General features: G+C 55.6%; 2 protein-coding genes across 3 annotated transcripts; one reads left to right on the top strand and one right to left on the bottom strand.

The window, feature by feature from the left end:
• Positions 1–668: 668 nt before the first annotated feature.
• TMEM208 (transmembrane protein 208) lies at positions 669–1234 on the top strand (the record flags this gene model as incomplete). The annotated part of the gene is made up of 3 exons (XM_080702610.1): positions 669–757; positions 918–1002; positions 1097–1234. The coding sequence occupies 3 exons, from the start codon at positions 669–671 to the stop codon at positions 1232–1234; spliced, it is 312 nt and encodes a 103-aa protein (XP_080558736.1).
• A 491-nt stretch (positions 1235–1725) lies between these two features.
• FHOD1 (formin homology 2 domain containing 1) lies at positions 1726–19617 on the bottom strand (the record flags this gene model as incomplete). Of its 2 annotated transcripts, XM_080702608.1 has the most annotated exons (24): positions 1726–1808; positions 1884–2084; positions 2158–2320; positions 2398–2590; positions 2683–2873; positions 3142–3303; positions 3381–3500; positions 3587–3769; positions 3984–4139; positions 4969–5573; positions 5655–5770; positions 6550–6603; positions 6898–6921; positions 7038–7175; positions 7251–7408; positions 7489–7632; positions 7727–7821; positions 7906–8017; positions 8266–8360; positions 8436–8541; positions 8615–8682; positions 9023–9087; positions 9521–9627; positions 19417–19617. In XM_080702608.1, the coding sequence occupies 24 exons, from the start codon at positions 19615–19617 to the stop codon at positions 1726–1728; spliced, it is 3540 nt and encodes a 1179-aa protein (XP_080558734.1). The 2 variants fall into 2 exon arrangements, with proteins under 2 accessions (XP_080558734.1, XP_080558735.1); XM_080702609.1 differs by lacking the exons at positions 6550–6603; positions 6898–6921.
• Between the last annotated feature and the right edge of the window lie 633 nt (positions 19618–20250).

Here is a 20250-nt window from a genome sequence, read left to right as displayed (position 1 = left end):
AAAAAAAAAAAAAAAAAGGAAAGAAAGAAAGAGAGAGAAAGAGAGAGAGAAAGAAAGAAAGAAAAATAAATAAATGAGAGGGGGGTGTAGCTCCGTGGTAGAGTCCATGCCTAGCATTTGATTGCCCTTCCCCAGTAACTACACAGGATTTTTTTCTTAGGCTGACTTGGGTTTCAAAGAAGTTTGGCGACTCAGACTTAGGGCATTTCTTCCAACCTTCTATAGCCAGGCTTCTCCCATACCCTGACCTAATTACTGGTCAGACTTGAGGAATGCCCATGGATGACTTAGGGAACCCAGGAGCTTTCTACTTCCAAGCTATACTTCCAGCCCTATTTTATTTTTTATTTGAAACAAAAGTTGCTGAGACTGGATTGAAACTGTGATCCTCCTGTCTCAGCCTCCCAAGTAGTAGGATTACAGGCATGGGCCACCAGGCCCGGCTTTTGACCCCAGCCTGATCCTGTGTTTGCTTGCAGGCCATTTACTGCCTAGTGACCCTGGTCTTCTTCTACTCATCTGCCTCATTTTGGGCCTGGGTAAGTGGTGTCCTATCCTGCAAAGTGGATGCATGCGTAGGGCGAGCGGCTGGTTTTGATACCCCTGTTCTTACTCTGCAGATGGCCCTGGCCTTTAGTTTGGCAGTATATGGGGCCAGCTACCACTCTATGAGCTCGATGGCTCGGGCAGCCTTCTCCGAGGATGGGGCCTTGATGGATGGTGGCATGGACCTCAACATGGAGCAGGGCATGGCAGAGTGAGTGTCCCCCACCGCCAGCCCAGGTGAGCGGCCCCAGGACTGGGGCGCTGGGGCCCAGAGAACCCAGGACCCGCAGTTCCCTGCAACCTGAAGAGAGTGGAAGGGAGCCAGACTGGGGCCTGTGTGCTGTCTTTGGCAGCCTCCCTTCTCTCCACAGGCACCTTAAGGATGTGATCCTGCTGACAGCTATTGTGCAGGTGCTCAGCTGCTTCTCCCTCTACATCTGGTCCTTCTGGCTTCTGGTGCGTGAGTGTGGGTGTTTCCTAAGAAAGGGCACCTAATCCTCTCTTCCCTTTATTCTTTGCACCTGGCTGGAAGTTAGCTTTTCTCTCCTAGGCGCCGGGCCGGGCCCTTTATCTCCTGTGGGTGAATGTGCTGGGGCCATGGTTCACGGCCGACAGCGGCACCCCAGCACCAGAGCACAACGAGAAGCGGCAACGCCGACAGGAGCGGCGGCAGATGAAGCGATTATAGCTGTGAATGTTGCGGCCGTGGGCTGCTGGGCATTTGGTGGCTCTATCAGGTCGCATGGCCCCCATGCCTGGAGCAGCAGCGAGGGCTGGTCCAGGTGCCAAAAGCAGCCTGAGGTGTAGGATTGTTGAATAAATGGCTTAGAACGTGGCTAATGGCTGTATGGGTGATCATGAGGGGCAAAGCAGGAAGAACCAGCCTTATGGTGTTTCTCTCTTGCTACAGTACAGGCCCAGCTTGGGGAAGACCTCAAAAGAGGAAAATGACTCTGGGATGAGCTAGGAAAACTTTATTTGCTCACTGAGTAGGGAGGTCACACACCCACACACTGGGCGCACGCGCACACACACACACACACACACACCCCTAATACTGCTCAAGGCACTGGTCCCTGGGCACAGGGTTCGGGGCCCAGATGCTGCTCTGGGCCGTCTCATGCTTCAGTCTCTTATACTGCAGGTTGGGATCCAGATAGGATTCCGGGGACAGCACCTTCACACCTCCAGGCCAGGAGCCTTGCTCAGTCCCAGCGCCTGCACCAGGTCATCTCCAAGGCCGCTCTTCAGCGTCCGTCTCACTGCAGGGACAGAATAGGGTTGGAGAGGGTCGATGGGGTTAGGATGGGCAGTGAACTTGAGGTGGGGGTACTCACAAGACTTGCGGTTGCCACGAGAACGCTTCCTTTCCCGAGCAGCCAAGGCTCGAGGCCCACTCTTGGTCACTGACTGCACCAGTAGATCCATGATCTCATCTGAGGTGTCACTGGGTAAACTGGAGCTTGAGAGTTCTTCAGAGGGTGCAGTGGAGGGCCCCGCTGCTGTGGGCGGGATTGGGGAGCTGCTCTGGACCATCCCTGAGGGAACCAGATAGGGAAGTCAGGCCACAGTGCCGCCAGAAGCCTCCCCTTCTCCAGTTACAGGCCCCACCTCTGCTGCGGCGGCCATGTGCGGTGTCCTCAGGCTTGCTGGTCAGCAGGCTCTTCATGCTAGCGTGACTGTCAGCATCACCCCGGCCCGGCCCACTCCCCACAGCCACTGGGACAGATGGGTTGCTGGGCACTTCCCCAGCTACGCCTGAGAACTTCTCTGTCTGGAAAGGGGAGAAGGCGAGCTGGGAATAGGGGAAGGGAACTGTGGGGCAGCAGTGAAATCTAGAAAGGCATCCACCTCAGTGATCATGCGTCCCCGGGTCTTGTTGCGCTCACGGTACGTGGCCCGCTTCTGTTGCTGCTGTAGCACCCGCTCGCGGCACGTCCGATACTCGAGAGCAAATTCCCGCAGCGTGTGGCAGAACTGCATGACGCGCACTTCACGGGCTGCCTGTGCGGTGTAGCCCAGGTAGAGCAGGAAGGCATGAAACCTAGGCAGGTTGGAGTGGGAGGGACGGGGAGCCCTGCTTGGTATTTCAGGAATGATGGTGGCAATCCTGCCTCCTCCTCCCCATGTCCTTACCTGTTGCAGACACGTCGGTGCACTACCCTCAGCATGGCAACACGGTGGGCACACTGGGCCAGGAAGTGGGTAAGGCGAGCGCGCAGGGCTGGAGCCAGCTCATGTTTGGCCAAACTCCGCAGGCTCTCCTCAGCTGCCTGGCTCCGCTGCTCCAGCTGCGCCAGGTTCTCAGTCAGCTGCTCAAAGTCCACCTGGAGAAGCAAGTGGGTGCATGAGCTGTTCCCCCATAAATGAGGCTTCCTCGGTACCAGGCTGGCCAGCATGGGTCCTAAGGACTTGGCCGAGATTTGGCCTCTGCTCTCTAAAAAGTTAATGATCTAATGCAGGGAATCATCCATTTAATCTAATAGGGGACAGAGGATTCTTGGAGGAGGTGGCAGTTAGCCTCGGACCCAGAAACTGAGTAGGTGTGGCCAGGCCAAGAAAGGGGAGTGCTTTGAGTCTCTGGCTGGTGCTGACCTTGGCACAGCGGGTCAGGGCAGGGATTTCTGAGTAGAGGTCTGAGGAGTCAGGCCGTGTCTGGAGCACCAGGGAGCAGAGATGGTAGAGCAGTGACTGCCGCCGCACCGTGTCCTTCACCTCTGACACCTTCTCCAGGTAGCTCAGCTCAAAGCCGCTGCTCTGAAAGGACCCTGTTTGAGCCTGGGTCTAGCTGGCTCCAGAGCTCTAACCTCCAATTCCCATGTGCCCTCGCTCACCTGGGAGCCATTGAGAAAGTTGCCCACAGCTAGTAGGGTGGCCAGGATGCAGTGGAAGGTGGCATTCTGCACCAGCTGTTCCATGCCCACTTTCAGGTCAAACATTGGCTCTGCGATTTCCTGGATTAGGGGAACGAGGCCCTCAGGCTACGTGGTCGTCATGCTCACCTGTCCCCATGGCCTGTCCCACTCCATGACCCAGGTACCCGTTCCATGCTGTCGTAGTCGAGCTTGAAGGCCCAGACTTGGAGGCGGGCAGCCAGGCCTCCAATAGAGGCTAGAGTCATCAGGAAGTTCTCAGCTGGGCCCAGGGGTACATCGGGGTTGGCCAACTGGGCTTCCTCAATCTTTTGCCTTTCCTCCTCTGTGGGCATCATGGTCAGTAGCTTCTGTGGACAGCAACCATTGCCCCACATAGGCCTCTCAGTGTTGGCCTCGGGCCTCAGGCATTGGCATTCATCCCTCTCTAGGCCACCAAGGGAGCCCCGGGGTTTAGGGGATGCTCTGCAGAAATGCCAAGCCCGTGCCTGCCACTGGAGGGACCAGAAATGCCACTGGCCAAAGGACAGGGCCAAACCCCCCACTTTGATTAGGTATCCCCACCTCAATGCCATCCTTGCTGACAGCAAACTCATCAAAATTGACCAGGGCAGACTTGATGACATGCACTGGTGGCAAGGTGGTTAGGCCAATGTTGATGGCGTTGCTGCGCTTGGGGTCCAGCACTGTGGTCATGGTCCGGCGGCCCTCACCGGCTTTCTGCAAGGTTGGAGGAAGGGGAGTGCACGATTGGGAGCAGAACTGGTTGGGGCAATAATCTGAGGGCAATCCAAGTTTTCCTGTTTTGTGGTACTGGGAATTGAACTGAGGGGCGTTTTACCTCCAAGGCACCTTGCCAGCCCTTCATAATTTGTTGTTTTGAAACAGGATCTCACTAGGCTGCTGGCAATCTTGCTAATTGTTGAGGCTGGTCTCAAACCTGCAATCCTCTTGTTTCAGTCTCCCAAGTACTGAGATTACAAGCGTGCACCATCACACCCAGCCCTACTTTATTTGGAAACAGGATCTTGCTAAATTGCTGAGACTGCCTTCAAACCTGCAATCCTCCTGTCTCAGCTCCCCAAATTCTGGGATTACAGGAGTGTAATGGCCAAATTCTTCTAAATGGGCTGGCTAGCAATTCCACAAATAGAGATCTGGGACAGATAAGGCACCGGGACAAACTGAGATTCTAGTGAGGTCTCTGCCAGTCCCTGAGACAAGCCCCCCACCCCTACCCCCTTTGTGTGTGTGTTACTGGGGATTGAACACAGAGGCATTTTACCTGAGTTACACTCTCACCCCTTTTTAAGTTTTCTGTTTTGAAATAGGGTCTCACTAGGTTGCTGAGTATCTTTCTATGTTGCTGAGGCTACACTTGAACCTGCGATCCTCCAATCTCAGCCTCCTAAGTACTGGGATTACAGGCATATGCACCACCACAACCAGCACTTCTTTTTAAAAATCTGTTTCCCCGGGTAGTAAATGAGGGACTAGTGCCAACAGTGCAGCCCCTTGAGCTGATTCCTCTCACTTCTGGTAGGTTTACCTTGGAGGGTAGCACATCCTTGGCCCGGGATTCAAATAGGTGTTCCAGCCTGGCTGTGTCCACTGAGACAGGCTCCAAGGAGGCCCAAAGCGTAGGGCAGGGCCCAAAGCGGCTTCCCGAACCCCCGTGTCCCCCAGTCAGCTTTAGCTCCCGCCAAAAAAGTTTCACAGTCTTCCTTTTGGTGGGGAGGGCGGGGCCGTCAGGCGCTGAGCTGGGAGGTGGGGCAGCCAGGGGTGGAGGTGGGGGGCAGGCACCTTTGATGAGCGGTGGAGGCAGGGGTGGAGGAGGTGGGGGGCCTCCGGAGTGCAGGGGTGGTGGGGGTGGTGGGGGTGGAACCCCTTTTCCTGTCTCCATAGACTCCACATTCAGCATGTCCTGGTCTTCATCTTCCCCCAGATCTGAGAAGTCCAGGTCCCCAATGCAGAGCTTGGGTACGCGGATAGGGAGCTCCTGGATGGGCTCAGCCTTGGGGCTCAGTGGTGACAGTGGCTCCTTGGACTCCGGCTCAAGGCTCCGCTGGGCTCGGAGCAGGATTCGGGGGACAGGGCTCTGGGGTGTTTTGGGTTCAGGGGCTGGCTCTGGGGAGCCCCATAGTTCCCGGGCTCCTAGAAAAAGGAAGCAGCTGTCAGCATCATGCCCTCTATGAGCAACATGTGCGGGACTCCAGATTCTGCCTGCCTGCTCACCTGGGTGTCCATCAGTGTCGTCCAGCGTGGCCTCAGCCAGGGTCTCTGCCCGGCCCTGGGCCAGTGCAGCCTGCTTCTTTGTTTCTGCCGCCGCCACGCTCTCCAGGAACCGGGCTCTGAGGGAAGGTACTTGTCAGTGATGGTGTCTGACACAAGTCCAGCCCAGGGTGGTGCACATGCCTTGCGGAGCTCCTGGGCACTGCCCGCAATTGCAGGCACACACAGGCACAGGGAACAGTCCATGCCCTGAGCAGACCCCTGCCCCCAAGGCCACCCCTTATTCAGTTCTCCACATCTGGGGAATTACTGCTGTTCCTAGGTCAAAGTACAGGCCAGAGCATCCAACGTGCAACTCTGCTGCTGTTCCTGTTCACTCTCCTGATTCTAGACAAGGACCTTTAGGGAAAGGCCGTCCCAATGGGCACATGAGCATGTCCAGCAGCTTCCGAGAGCTATGGCCTACCTCCAGAAAATGGCCCGGTAAACTGTGGACCCTCTGCTTATGTTGAAATAATGAATGTGTTCCAATATCTCTTCGGCCCCTCCAGCCCCTGGTGGCCCTCGGTCACTGCTTTTCCCTCAGCCCAAGGTTGCTCTGCCACCCACATACCACTCAGCACCCTAGATCCCTGTCTGTCCTATTCCCAGCGGGGTGTCTACATCCCCGTCTCTGGTCTAAGTTGTTAAGTCTTCACTCTTGAAGCACAGGAGCCACTCCGACCCCAGGGTACTGTTTCCCAGTGCTTATTCTTTGGGTTACTACAGAGGTGTCTGTCTGATGGTCAGAGCAGGGGCTGAGCACCCCCAGCCCTGGCAGCATGGGGCAGTCCCCCGAGGAAGCAATGCTGAAGCCCTGGGCACGTGGCAGGCCGGGCAGCTGGGCCTCTATACTTACTCCAGCCTGGCCTGCCCCGGAGGGGGCTGGGGGACAGGTGGGCTCTCAGGGGCCCTGGGTGGGGGGGGGGCGAGAGGAAGAGATGGTGACTGGTGAGCTCCTCCTCCAGGCCTACTTACTCACACTCACACAGCTGGGCAGTGTATCAGGGCTACTTCCCAGCCCCCGTGGGAAGAAGACGGGGTGGGGGAGGCAGGACAGAGTGCAGTAGAGTCAAAGAAACAGAAGGAAAGGGAGGCAGGAGGCGTGACAAGAGGCAAAGACAAGTGGAACATGGAAGGAGATGAAGAGAAGCCACAGGAGGAGGCGGTCCAGTCAGAGCTGAACCCCACCCCTGTAGTCACTTACCAAACGGGAGCAGTTTGGTGAAGTCTGGAAAGAAAGAAAGCACGCGTTTGGGCAGAGGAGGCTGGGGGCCCGTGGAGGGGCGCAAAGTGGAGGGACAGTTGGAAACAGGACCCTGGGGCTGCCTTTACCTCCCCACTTACTTGTAGATGCTCCTCTCACAGGAGCTGCTGGCCGAGGGCGCCACAGAAATGGCAGGAAAGAGGTTCACCAAAGTACCCAGGCCAGAGGTGGGGCTGCTCAGCGGGCCAGGGCAGGTGGGGGAGGCTGGGCCTGTGGGGCTGAAGGCAGGTCTGTCAGCAGCCAGGATAGTGCCTGGCCAAGTTGCTCATCCCCATCACCTTGGCTGTACTTACCCAGGTTCTGGGGCACGCACGGGGCAGCCTCCCCCTTCCAGAGATCGGCGACTCCTCTTGCCCTCCTCTGAAGATGGCTTTCTCCGCTCCCGTCGACCACCCGCAGCTGCGGCGACGGCTGCTTCCTCCAAGTCTCCATCCTCCAACCGTAGGGCACTCTAGCAGAGGTGGCCCCATCGGTGAGGCAGGGCGTTGGGAAACTGGGCCTCTCCCTCCCACTCTCCCACTTCGGGCCCACCTCGTAGAGCGTAAGCTGCGTGCGCAGGTCCACATCAGTGCCAGCGGTGCCCAAGTGGCGCTGTACCAGCGCCTCCATGCCCTGCTGCTCCAGTGCATCTGTCACGTCGTAGAAGGAGTCCTGGTCTGGGAGTGCCGCCAGTGTCTGGAGGGTGGGGACAGGAAGCCAGGCACAGGCCGGTGGGGACCACAGTGAGGAGCTCAGCAGCCCACAGCTGGCACCTGGTCCCCACCCACACCTTGTTGATGAGGGTGACCGTGTACACCAACAGCTCTGGGTCAGCGCCATTCTTCTCTTCCAGGATGGACACCAGATTAGCCCAGGGAAGAGCGCCTGCCACAGGGAAAAGGCACTAGTTGGGAGGGACAAGGGAGGAGAGAGGGCTCCAAGCTGCGGGGAAGGGGGACAGACTCTGACCGGAGGCAGTGGCCACGGAGTTGACTGCCCGGATGAAAAGTGGTGCGTTGCTCTCAGAGTATTCTACAAACACCAGCAGCAGCTTCAGGGCTGTCTTCACCACCAAACGGGACTGGGGGGAAAGGATACCGCCTGTGAGTGGAGGCTCCAGCCCACCTATGCCAGCTCCTGCGGGGGAGGGAAGGGCTCCAGGGCTAGACCCTTCTCTGGAAGAGTCTTGGCAGAAAGACCTTGGCTTGGGCCCCAGGCTTGGAGGAGCCTCTGACTTGCTCCATTCCAGCCCACTTTGCAGAAAAGGAAATCGAGGTCCAGAGAGAAGCCATGGGAAAAAGGCACATGGCGGGGTGGAGCAACACTTACCAGGCTGGCACACAGTGTGTACAGCCATTGCACTGTCTCACCGTGGGCTACCACCCCCAGCATCCCATCCACAAACAGCATCAGCTGGCCCAGGGCTGGGGACACAAGGATGGGAAGACGTCAGCAGGGGGCCGCAGGGGCAGAGGTGAGGAGGGAGGAGTGGGGCTGACCTCGAAGGATGTAGCTCTGGTAGTTGTGGTCGGCGGCAGCACCCACACGGATCAGGCAACTCAGCCCCTCTGAATGCACGAATTCAGGCACCAGGTCCTTGTCTTCCTGGAGGCAATATGGGGGAGTTTAGGGAGAATCGTGCCTGACGCCCACCCTCCAGCCAATGCCTGGGCCTCACCTGGAAGATCTGCTTCAGTGAGAAGAGGGAACGGCGGAGCTCAGGGCCACTGGAGCCATACAACTTTTCTGCAAGGGACGGGGACACAAGAACCCTCAAGGTGACACAGACACGATCTTCCTTCACTAGGACCCAACCACAACCTCCCACCAAGCAAGAGTCTGGTATCCTCAAACCCTGCTTTCCTCTATTCCCTGTCTCCGGGCACCCTCCTATTAACCCCCTGCAGTCTAGCTGTGACATCAGCCCTGGCCCTGGGAGGAGAGGTCAGGGGAGGGGGCACATCTAGTCTCCAATCTCTCCATCCATGGTCCAACAGAGGCCCGAAAGAAACGGGACCAACTGGGCTACGTGGGGAGGGGGTGTGAGGGGGGATAGACTGGGGACAGTGGTGCCTCACACACTCACCTAAGATAGCGTTGACCCTCACGGAGAGCTGTGTTCGCAGAATCAGAGTGGGCTTCCGCCCTTTGCTGGAATCAAACAGCCTAGTCAGCAGCTCCTAGCCCATTGCTCGGCGTCCTGTCCCCCAGCCAAGGCAGTCAAAGACCTCCACATGCCAACCCTGGCCAGTTCCTCTCTTCCCAACTGCTACTCCAAAAGGCCGCAAGGCTTGGCCAGATAGGAGGGTTTTTGCAAACGCGGGTATTTCAGGTATGTGGGAGAGCCCCCACATTCATCCTGGGCAGCAGGTAACACCAGACAAACTTTGGGATTCCCCTGGCACAGTTCCCTGGGGTGGCAAAAGGTGACCCAGGGCCCAGGCTACAGATCAAATGTCTCAGCTGCTGACACCTGAGCCAGCCCCCCCGGGGGGGGCAAGGCTGGGGCTTGGGCTAGACCCCTGCCAGCTCCTGTGAGAGAGGGGGCAGGGCCCCTCACCTCCCTGGACCCAGCAGCTCTGACCTGATCTCTTCATAGAAGCCCTCCAGCATTTCCCGCTGCTCTTCCAGGGACAGCTCAGGGTCCAGGTAGTATCCAGAGGGAGACACTTGCAGGGCACAGTCCTCCAGCTGTGGGCAAAGGAACAGCTGTTAGGGCTGGGGTTATAGTTTGGATGTCGAATGTCTCCCAAAGGTCTGTGTTAATGGCCTCGTCCCAGGGTGATGCTTCTGAGAGGTGGGGAGACTTCATGAGGCGGAGCCTGATGGGAGCGTCGTAGGTGCCCTCCTAGGACTGTGGGACCCCAGTTGGTCTAGTCTTTCTTTGCGTCCTGGCTCATGAGATACAAGCGGTTTGCTCCACTGTGTACCCCCCTCATGAAGTGTCACCCTCAGCAGAGCCCCAAGGAATGGAGTCACCCAGTTTTGGATTCAAACCTCCAGAACCATCTTTTTATAAGTTAATTGCCTCAGTTATTTCACTATAGAAACACAAAACCAACTAATAGAGCTGAGGAAGAGGTGGCAAGGGTATGAAAAAAGACTTTATGAGCTAGGTGTGATGGGTCACACCTGTAACCCCGGTCCTTGGGAGGCCGACACAAGAAGGTCACAGGTTCAAAGCCAGCCTCAGCAGCAACTTGGCTAGACTCTGTTTCCAAGTAAAAAATAATAAGAGAGCTGGGTGTGGGGGCGCATGCTTGTAATCCTAGTACTTGGGAGGCTGAGACAGGAGCCTTGGCTACTTAGGCCCTTTACAACTTAGTGAACCCTGTTTCAAAATAAAGAATAAAAAAATAAGGCTAGGCCGGACGTGATGGCGCACGCTTGTAATCCCAGTACTTGGGAGGCTGAGACAGGAGCCTTGGATACTTAGGCCCTTTACAACTTAGTGAACCCTGTTTCAAAATAAAGAATAAAAAAATAAGGCTAGGCTGAACGTGATGGTGCACGCTTGTAATCCCAGTACTTGGGAGGCTGAGACAGGAGCCTTGGCTACTTAGGCCCTTTACAACTTAGTGAACCCTGTTTCAAAATAAAGAATAAAAAAATAAGGCTAGACCGGGCATGATGGCGCACGCTTGTAATCCCTGTGCTTGGGAGGTGGAGACAGGAGGATCGTGCAGGTTTGAAGCCAGCCGTGCTGGCTTAGGAGACCCTGTTTCCGAATAAAAATATAAAATAGGTCTGGGAGTGTAGTCCAGAGGTAGAAGGGTTTCCAGGAACCCCAGTACCACCAAAAAAAAAAAAAAAAAAAAAAAAAAAAAAAAAAAAAAAAGACTAGGAGTGTAGTTCAGAGGTAGAATGCCCCTGAGTTCAATTTCCAACACTCCCCCCAAATAATAATAATAATATAAGGCTGGGAGTGTGGCTCAGAGGTAGAATATTCCTGGGTTTAATACCCAGCCCCCCCCCCCCAACTGAACTCCAGCCTCCCACTTGAGGTGTGGCAGAGAGGCACAAGGTCTACACTGTAGCTGTGCATTCATCAGGAATTATTTCTTGAGACCTACTATGTGCACGGCCCGTCAGTCTCGGGTGCCAGGCTTTTGCTCTTTGAACATGCCATCTCTACTGGCTACCACATACCATATACATACATGTATTTTTTTGCAGTACTGGGAATGGAACCAAGGGACATTCGATCTCCAAGCTATATCCTCAGCCCTATTTTTATTTTGAAACAGGGTCTCACTGAGTTGCAAAGGGCCTCACTAAGTAGCTGAGGCTGTCTGAGAACCACGATCCTCCTATTTTAGCCTCCTGAGTGCTGGGATTACAAGCATGCGTCACCACGCCTGGCCATACATATATTTTTTATGGTACTGGGACTGAACCTTGGGACATTTCTACCTCCAACTACACCCCAGCTCTATTTAATTTGAAGCAGGTCTCTAAATTGCTACGGTTGGCTTTGAACCAGTGATCCTCTTGTTTCAGACTCCCAAGTTCTTGAGATTATAGGCGTGAGCCACCACACCCTGTTTACCTGTTCTTTAGGTTGCAGATTAGATAAGGCTTTCAGAAAGCCTTCTTGAGCTGTCTAGCCAAAGCTATGTGACCCACTCCATCCCAGGTGTGTCTCCCCCAGCCCAGGTCTCCCACACAGCATGACAACACCCTCCAAACTAATCTCCTTCCCCACTAGCTGGGTTCTCTGGGTGTAGGCCCCTGTCTGTCTTGCTCCTTACTATATTTGCAGAGTAGCACAGCACCTGACACATACTAAGTGCTCACTAAATACTTGTAAAGCTAATAAAAGAAAGAAGATAGGAGGAAGTTCCTGCCTTGGAGGAAGCTTGGAAACCCCGTGGGGTGATAAGGTGCAGCCACAAGTATAGAAGCCTAAAGAGAAAGTGTCAGGTATGCAGGAAGGTGAAAACACGGCTGGGAGAGCCAGGAGCGTGTGTCTCTGCAAGTAGGGCAGTGAGGAGCAGGGGCAGATCTGCGGACCCCGGTCCCCTTAGGCCTCAGGGGCCTTGTCCATCTCCCAAGAGGGTTACAATTCCAGTGGTCCTAGCTGGATCTCAGGTTTTAGGGTCTGACTCCGTAAGTTTACAGTGGGATCCTGAAGCCTGCACTTGTAACAGGAAGGTATGTGTTCCATCCGTGTGTCCACATTCCAGGTTTCCCTCCCCCGAGCCTGGCTTCCCTCCCCCATCACTAGGCCTGGTGCTTGGCCCCTTGAGAAGCACCTGTAGAGAGGCTCAGGGGAGGGGACACCTCAGCACAGTGCTGGCATGCAGAGCTAAGCAAAGCCCACCTCTGGAGAGGGAGCGGGTCTTCTGGTCTGCAGCTCACTGAGCTGTTTGGCCAGCCCTGCCCTGCCCTACTCTGAAGCCCACCCAAAGGCTTCCAGGTGCCCTTGGACCCCTGGGTGGAAAGTGAGTCCTGCTCCTGCCTCTGCTTAGCACCCGCGCTCCCATCTCCGGGAGCCTGCTCTGGCTCCTTCCTGGCAGCTGAGCCTGTACGGCCCTTGGGTGACCCCCCTCCCCCTTGCTTGGGACATGGGACACAGGACAAACACTCCAGCCTGTTCTCTGTCCCACTTCCTGCCTGGCTGCCTGCCCTCCCCTGGGCGCCTAGGGCGGGCTCGGCCTCTCTCCCCTCCCTCCCTAGAGGAGAGTCATCTTCTCCAGGGCCCACTGAGAGCAGGGCAGAGGGGGCAGCAAGGCCCTAGGCCTGGGGTGTCTCACCCAGGGCCAGCTCGCGTTCCTCCAGATCCCTCTTCCCACATGGTGACTCAGCAGCCTACCCACCCCACCCGCTTCGGGCCCAGCTACATCTTCCTGCACCTTGGACAGGAGGATTCTGGGACTCTAGAGGAATATATACCTCCACCAGAGACACAAGCCCACCCCGAATCCCTCCACACCACACTCACATAGAACAGCTCGTTCATCTGAACATTCTCAAACCAGGCTGGTTTTAGGAAAAGGACGCCTCTGTCTCCCCTTCCTTCCAGCCCAGCAGGAGAGCCAGGCTTGACTCAGAAAAAGCTCACAAATGAATGTCAAATCAGTTTCTATGGGTGCTAAGAAAGGGGAGGGACAGACTGCCGTAAACTCTGGAGGCTGGTCACATTATGCCTGGTAATCACCCCACACCCAGGTATATGGTCGGGATGGCTGTGCACATCCACAGAGGTTGGGCCCACCACACTGCCCTCCCCTCTTGTGGGTACCCTGCTTGCTCCCTTACAGGTGAGCAGAGTAGCCCTCTCCTTTCAGAATTCCATCTGGGGCAGGGGCCTAAAGGCTAAGTGGTCCCCAGCTAAGCAGGTTGAACCCTTAGCCTCCGTGGTAGTACACAAGGCCTCCTGGGCCTATCAGAGTCCTTGACAATCCTGCCAGTGCTCCATTTCTGGGGAGGAGGAAGAGGGGTAGCACCCAGCCCAATGCCTATAGGAGACTGTGCTCCCACGCCCAGCCGTCTGTCCTGGGTGGAGGTGGGGAGTGGTGGGCCAGGGTCAGGCTTCCTGCCTCCAGGGTGGTGCTCGTCCCTCACACCCCTGGCCTCTTGCTGGGGTCACTGTTCTGAATGCCAAATCTCTGGGCCTTGTTTCTCACACCCTGGGGCTGGGCCAGGCCTGAGCGAGCCCAAAACCCGGTCCTGCTGGGTAGTTCTTAGGATGAGCCACAGTGCACAGTGCGGGGCCTGGGCCTCAGCTCCAGCCTGGCTCCTGTCTTCCTCACTTCCCTGCTCCCTGCCTTGGGGTGGAGCCCCTCCCCCACGCTGCCCAGGCTCAGCCCCCACCGCAGCTTCCAGTGTTCTCTGTAACTCTCCAGGCTCAGGCTGTCCTGGCAGCCCCACACCATGGTTACATATGGCTTTACTTACTAGTTTATTTATTTATTTAGTGGAACTGGGGGTTGAACCCAGGGGCTTTCTACCTCCACGCTACTCTCCTAGCCCTATTTATTTTTTATTTTTGTGGTACTGGGGATATAATCCAGGGGCTTTCTACCTCTGGGCTTCTCTCTCTCCATATATATATATATATATATATATATATATATATATATATATATATACCCAGCCCATATGATTTTTTTTTTTTGGTTTTGTTTTGTGTTCTTGGGGATTAAAACTCCCAAGCTACACCCCTAGCCCTATTTTAATATTTTATTATTTATTTATTTTTTATTGTAGTATTGGGGATGGAACCCAGGGGCATTCTACCTCCAGGAGGCACCCCTAGCCCTATTTTTTATTCTTTATTTTGAAACCGGGTCTCACTGAGTTGCAGAGGGCCTCACTAAGTAGCTGAGGCTGTCCACAAACCATGATCCTCCGGTCTCAGCCTCCTGAATGCTGGGATTACAAGTGTGTGCCACCACGCCCGGCTTATTTATTTATTTATTGCAGTACTGAAGATTGAACCCAGGGGCATATTACTGCTGAGCCATACCCCTAGCCCAATTTTATTCTTTATTTTGAAACAGGGTCTCACTAAACTGCGGAGGGCCTCACTAAGTAGCTGAGACTGGTTGCGAACCCTGATCCTCCTGTCCCAGCCTCCCAAGTACTGGAATTACAAGCATGTGGCACCACTCCCGGCTTATTTTTATTTTGAAACAAGGTCTTGCTAGGTTGATGAGATTCTCACTACTTGCTGAGGCTATCCTTGAACCTGTGAACTTCCTGTCTCAGTCTTCCAAGTACTGGGATTATAAGTGTGTGCTACTATGCCCCGCCAGCCCATATAATTTTTACATACAGGGCCAAACTTAGGGAACCATGGTATCTACCCCCACCTTTGTTTTTGTGGCACTAGAGATGGAACCCAGGGCCTCATACATACTAGACCAAAGCTCTGCCACTGGACTATATCCTAACCCCCCCCCCCCCCCCCCAGTATTCTTTATAACAGTGTAGTCAGGTGGGAATGAACATGCAGGGCAGGGTGCAAGAGGGCAGAGCAGAGGGCAGAATGACATGCTTTAGGACTCTTGTTTTAGGCCTCTTTTGACTCCTGTCCTGTAAACACAGGACCCTGTTCTCTGAAGATCTTCCTTTCCCGTTATCATGTGTCTCTAGCTTGCCTGTGACTTCCTGCATGAAATGACGTGGACAGGCTTCAGGACAGAGACGCACATTTGTTATCTCTTCTGTGCCACATACCAGATGCCTATGTCATTTGATTCTCCTCATAACCTTTTTTGCTGTTGTTGTTGTTTTTGTGGTACTAGGGATGAAACCCAGGGGCATTCAACCTCCAAGCTATACCCTCAGTCCTTTTTTTATATTTTGTTTGAAAACAGGGTCTCATTAGGTTGCCAAGAACCTCTCTTTACTGCCAAGATTGTCCTAGAACCTGCAATCCTCTTGAGTCAGTCTCCCAAGTACTGGATTGCAGGTGTGTGCCACCACACCTGGCTTCCTCATATTCTTTTTACAGGTGAGAAAACCAAGGCTCAGAAATAAAGTGAATTATTTCATCCCCAACACTGCAAAAACAAACAAACAAACAAACAAAAAAGTGAATTGCCCCACGCAGCATAGCTTTGAATGGCACCAGGGCTAACTGACCCAGGATCTTGTGTGGATGGGCCTTGGAAGTGCTCCAGGGAACCCTGAAGGGGAGGTGGAGTGAGGGGCTACGGCCTGTAAGACTGCCAAGGGCCGGAGTCGGCCCGCTCCTCAGCTTTCTGGATTCTGCAAATACTCCAAACTGGTCTTCCCAGTTCCAGGAAGGGAACACAAATGAACACATACACGTGCACGCACACACACACTACAGTAATTGTGTCTACTTCTGCCAGGACCCAGGTTCTAGGGTCTAGTTTCTTTATTTTTTTTTATTTTTTATTTTTGCGGTACTGGGGATGGAACCCAGGGACATTCTACCTCTGAGCAACACTCCCAGCCCTATTTTTTATTCTGTATTTTGAAACAGGTCTCACTAAGTTGCAAAGGGCCTCATTAAGTAGCTGAGGGTGTCCACGATCCCAGATCCTCCAGTCTCAGCCTGCCAAATGCTGGGATTGCACGTGTGCACCACCACACTCAGCTCAAGCTTCAAAGACCATTAAGATTAGCAGATGAAATATGCTAGCTACAGGGAAAGCTGGGCACCACGACTCATGCCCATACCCCAATTTTCTAGTCTTCCGAAGAGACTCCAGTAGCAGGGAACTTAAGAGCTCAGTTCATCACCAGAGCACCCCACAGTCCCCTTGAAAGCCCGTAGGGATCCTTTCAGTTGATCTCTATCCCAGCAGGTTAGTTCACACACTTAAGGCCCCTTGCCACAAGGGTTCCTGAGGGGTAGAGGGCTGAAGTGGAATGGAATAGGGTCATGACATATTCTAGCGCAGTGACACCCTTGTTCTACTCTGATCTTTAGCCCCAGCTGGCTGGGGAAATAGCCCTTTGGGTCTCAGAGGTGGGTTCTGAGAGTCCCAGGAGAAGGTAGGACTGGGTAGCTATGGATTAGGAGGTAAGACGCCAAAAGGCCAATTTTCCCCCCGGGGCAAAGCAAGTCCTTGATCTGGGCAAGTTTCTGGTATAGATGAGAAAAAGACACTTCTGAGTTCCCCTGGGGACACTAGGCCTGGCTCAAGGCACTGCCAGGCTTCCCCCACCAACCAGGCCAGGAGATGAGTCACAGGCTGTGGACAGGAGCTTCCTCCTAGACTTGGAGGAAATGAGCAAGGGTTTCTCAGATCTGCAGGCTCTGATTGGTTTAACAAGGGAGCCCCCAGGGGAACTCTAGGCCCAGCAGGGTGTGGGGGCAGAGCCCTTGGGAGCACAGGCTGGCCTCTGCACCCAGAGAGGGCTCAGGGTTTGCATAGCTGATGGAGGATAGGGCCTGGAGAGGGAGGGCAGAGGCCACTTAGCTGTGTCCTGTCCTCTGCTGAATAACTGTACACAGGAAGAAGCAGTGGGTAGGGAACCCCTCCCTCTTATTTCTGCCCTATTGCCTGGGACAGGGATGCTTGGGTTTTCGGGGCACCTCTCCTTTTTAGAAGGCTAGCAAGGCAGGCCTGAGTCATGTCTGTGCTTCTGGGGCACCCGCTTATAGGACCAGGAGAGGAACCAGCTGTTGACATTTCCTGCAAAGGAGGAGCCCTGCTCCCCCTTCCTCGGCTCTGATGTTCCTGCCCCTGCCCTATTCACAGTCCTCCTTCCTCCAGCCTTCTATTCTGGTCTGTGGTCAGTTTATATTTGGGACAAGCACATCACAGTACATCTGACCATTCCTGGAAAAGCTGCCAACCCCAGGGAATCCTGGCTCCAGGCACGATGGTAATTTAGTGTGTGGGACCCCAAAGCCTCCCAGTGGGGGAGGGGGCAGCCCTCAGGTACTCCAGGTGGGAGGTCCTAAAAGGAGAGAGAACAGAAAGCAGACAATGGGGGGGAAGAGACCTACACTCTCCCATGGTAGTCTTCAGCTAAAGGGCAGAGAACAGGTAGTGGGGTGCACCTGGTGAGGTACAGACTTAGTTTTCTCTTTTTTTTCTTTGTGGTGTTGAGAATCAAAACCCAGGGTCTGTGCATGCTAAACATGTGCAGAGACTGGCAGACTGGTTTCTTTTTCTCTTTTTCTTTCTTTCTTTTTTGTGATACTGGGGATTGAACCCAGCAGCATTCTGCCTCCAAGCTATATCCCCAGCCCTTTATTATTATTACTATTTTTTATCTGTAGTACTGGGAATGGAACCCAGGGACATTCTGCCTCTGAGTTACACCCCCAGCCCTATTTTTTTATTCTTTATTTTGGAACAGTGTCTCACTGTGTTGCAAAGGGCCTCACTAAACTGAGTGGCTGTGTAGTGTGATCCTCCTGTCTCAGCCTCAAATGCTGTGATTACAAGTGTGTGCCACCATGCCTGTCCTATTCTTTATTCTGAAAGAGTCCAAGTTGCAGAGAGCCTCATTACGTTGTTGGGACTGGCTGCTAACCTGCTATCCTCCTGTCTCTGCCTCCCAAGTATTGGGATTACAGAGGTGTGTACCCCCATGCTCCGCTTCAGGAGGCTGGTTTCTAAATGAGAGGAAGTCTCTTGCAGCTGGCCTCCGGGGCCTGCCCCTGGTTGTGAAGAGGAGTGTCAGGGCAGGTCCTGTCCTAGATTGGGGAATGGGAGGAATACTATGTTCCCTCTACTGCCCCAGCCTTATTCTGGACCAGGAGTTCCAGAAGCCTAGAAGCTGACCGGCATTAGTTCAGCACCCTCTTTTCCCTAGCCTCCGCTTACTAAGGCAGGCGGGGCTCTGGCTGGGCAAGCTTCTTCCGGGCCTGTCGGTCTGCCTCTGTGAATCGGGCAGTGCAGGAGACCCGCTGTATCAAAATTCTGGAGGTGGGCAGAGTGCGGCATCCTCCAGGTGTGGCCTTGAAGCTAGCGAGGGACACGTGCCATTTCCCAGGCCAATAGTGTCCCCACCCCTCCCGTCGGCACAAGGAGGCGGGGCTGGCCCCAGCGCGCGGAATGCAGGCTGGGGGCCCGGCGCTCAGGGCACATTCCAGGGGAGACCCTGAGTCCAGGGGGCATGTTTGCGCAACTCGACGCCCAGCTGAGGCATCCCTCACCAGCTCCCTCGCCTCTTACCCACTACTCCCAGCCAAACGGCGGGTGGAGAGCCCCGCGGGGTGGTAGTGAGCCTCCCAGAGTCCTGGCCCGGAAACAGCGCGCCGGAAAGGGCTGCCTGCGGGGGGCTGAGGGCCGAGAGCTGGAGTGGAGCGGAGGTCTGGCCGGACATCTGGAAAAGGGCCGTGCAGAGTCGGCCTCCTGCAAACTAGGGCAGGCCGGCGGTTTAAAATTAGCCGGTCCCGCCAACCCCCCTTCCAGGCGCGGGCCACCGGCGGGGAGTGCTCGGGGGTGGGGTGGGGGCGGTGACTCAAAGGGCTTTTCCACCCCTGCAGCCTCCAGCGCAGTGCGTAGCCGGGGCTGGGCCGCTTCTCCAGGGCTCCCAGGGTCTGGGGGACTCTTCCCGGTCGGCACTCCCAGGCCGAGCCTCCACTTGCAGGGCGAGACCCTGCCCCATAGGACCCACCCAGCCTCCAGGCGCCACTCCAAGCCCGGGTACCGCCGGCAGCCCGGCCACGGGTCCGCCCCTCCTCGTGGTTCCGCCCTCACCTCACCTGAAGCAGGTGGAAGCTGGTCCCTCCCCAGCTCCGCCTCCTGGGTCCGTTACAGCCTGAGCAGCTACGGTCACCCAGCCCAGGGCGGCCACCCTGGCAGAGTGGACCCCAGACATGTTTTCAGGTGGGCCCCTTCGAGACCGGGGAGGCGCAGACCACAAGCTTCCGTCTCCCTCAATTTGAGACTCCCCCGCCCTTGCAGGCGGAGCTGTGCGGACCCAGGATCCCAGAAGAGCGCCCGCCGTAGCCTCTACCTGAGGGGCATCTCCTACCGACTTTCAGGGCGCGGAGCCTGCACCTCCAAATCGCCCCAACCTGTCTCCGCGCCCCCTCACCTTGAGTGGCGCCCCCAGCAGGCGATGCAGCGCAGGTATCTGCGTACTCAGGGGCAGCGCCCCGTCCAGGCTGCAGGTGGGGGCCCGGCGCGGCTCCGGGAAGTTGGCACATGCGAAGGGATCGGTGTCTTCCAGGTACTGCACCCTTACAGTCACCACTGATACCGGCTCCCGGTCGCCGCAGTCTTCCCCGCCCGCCATGGCTTTGCCACCGGCTCGCACCGCGCGCCTCCGCGTCCGGGCCCCGCAGCAGCTCCAACTCGACTAGCTCGGCTGTTTGGGCCGGGCCGGACCGGACGCTGTTGGAGGGGCGGAGCCAGACGGAGGCGGGGCCGAGGAAGGGGGTGGAGCCAAGGCTCTGCCCGAACGCGCGGGGGGGTACCCACTGCCAGGGGCGGGGCTTGCGCCAGCCACTCAGAAAACCCGGTGGTGATCCCGTTAGCTGCCTGGCTAGGAGGGCGGGAAAACCCGAGCTGGCGCCCCGCCTTAGAGAGTGCGCGGTGGGCGGGGAAGCTTCTTGGGGCTGGGGGTAGGTGAGGCTGACTCTTGACCTTTGGAGGATGTGGGGCAGAAGTTCTACGGGTAGTGGTCGGCCACTCAGGGAGGCGATGACCCTAATTCTTTCAGTCTGAGAGATCATTTGATGTCTTTCTCTCACTTGGGGAGAGCAGTGAAAGGGGACTCTTTAAGTTTGGAGCAAGAAGTGAAAATATATTTCACTGTCTGAAGAAGAGGAGGTGGGATCAGTTCTTTTTAGTTGTGAGAAGAAGAGGTATAGGTAGTGCCATTTCTCGAAAAAGAATGCTTGAAAAGTGGAAGCAATCCTCCTGTTTG

Source organism: Muscardinus avellanarius (genome assembly GCF_963383645.1).
Source record: "Muscardinus avellanarius genome assembly, chromosome: 10".
NCBI classification, from domain to species: domain Eukaryota; kingdom Metazoa; phylum Chordata; class Mammalia; order Rodentia; family Gliridae; genus Muscardinus; species Muscardinus avellanarius.
This window is presented reverse-complemented; position numbering and strand designations above follow the sequence as displayed.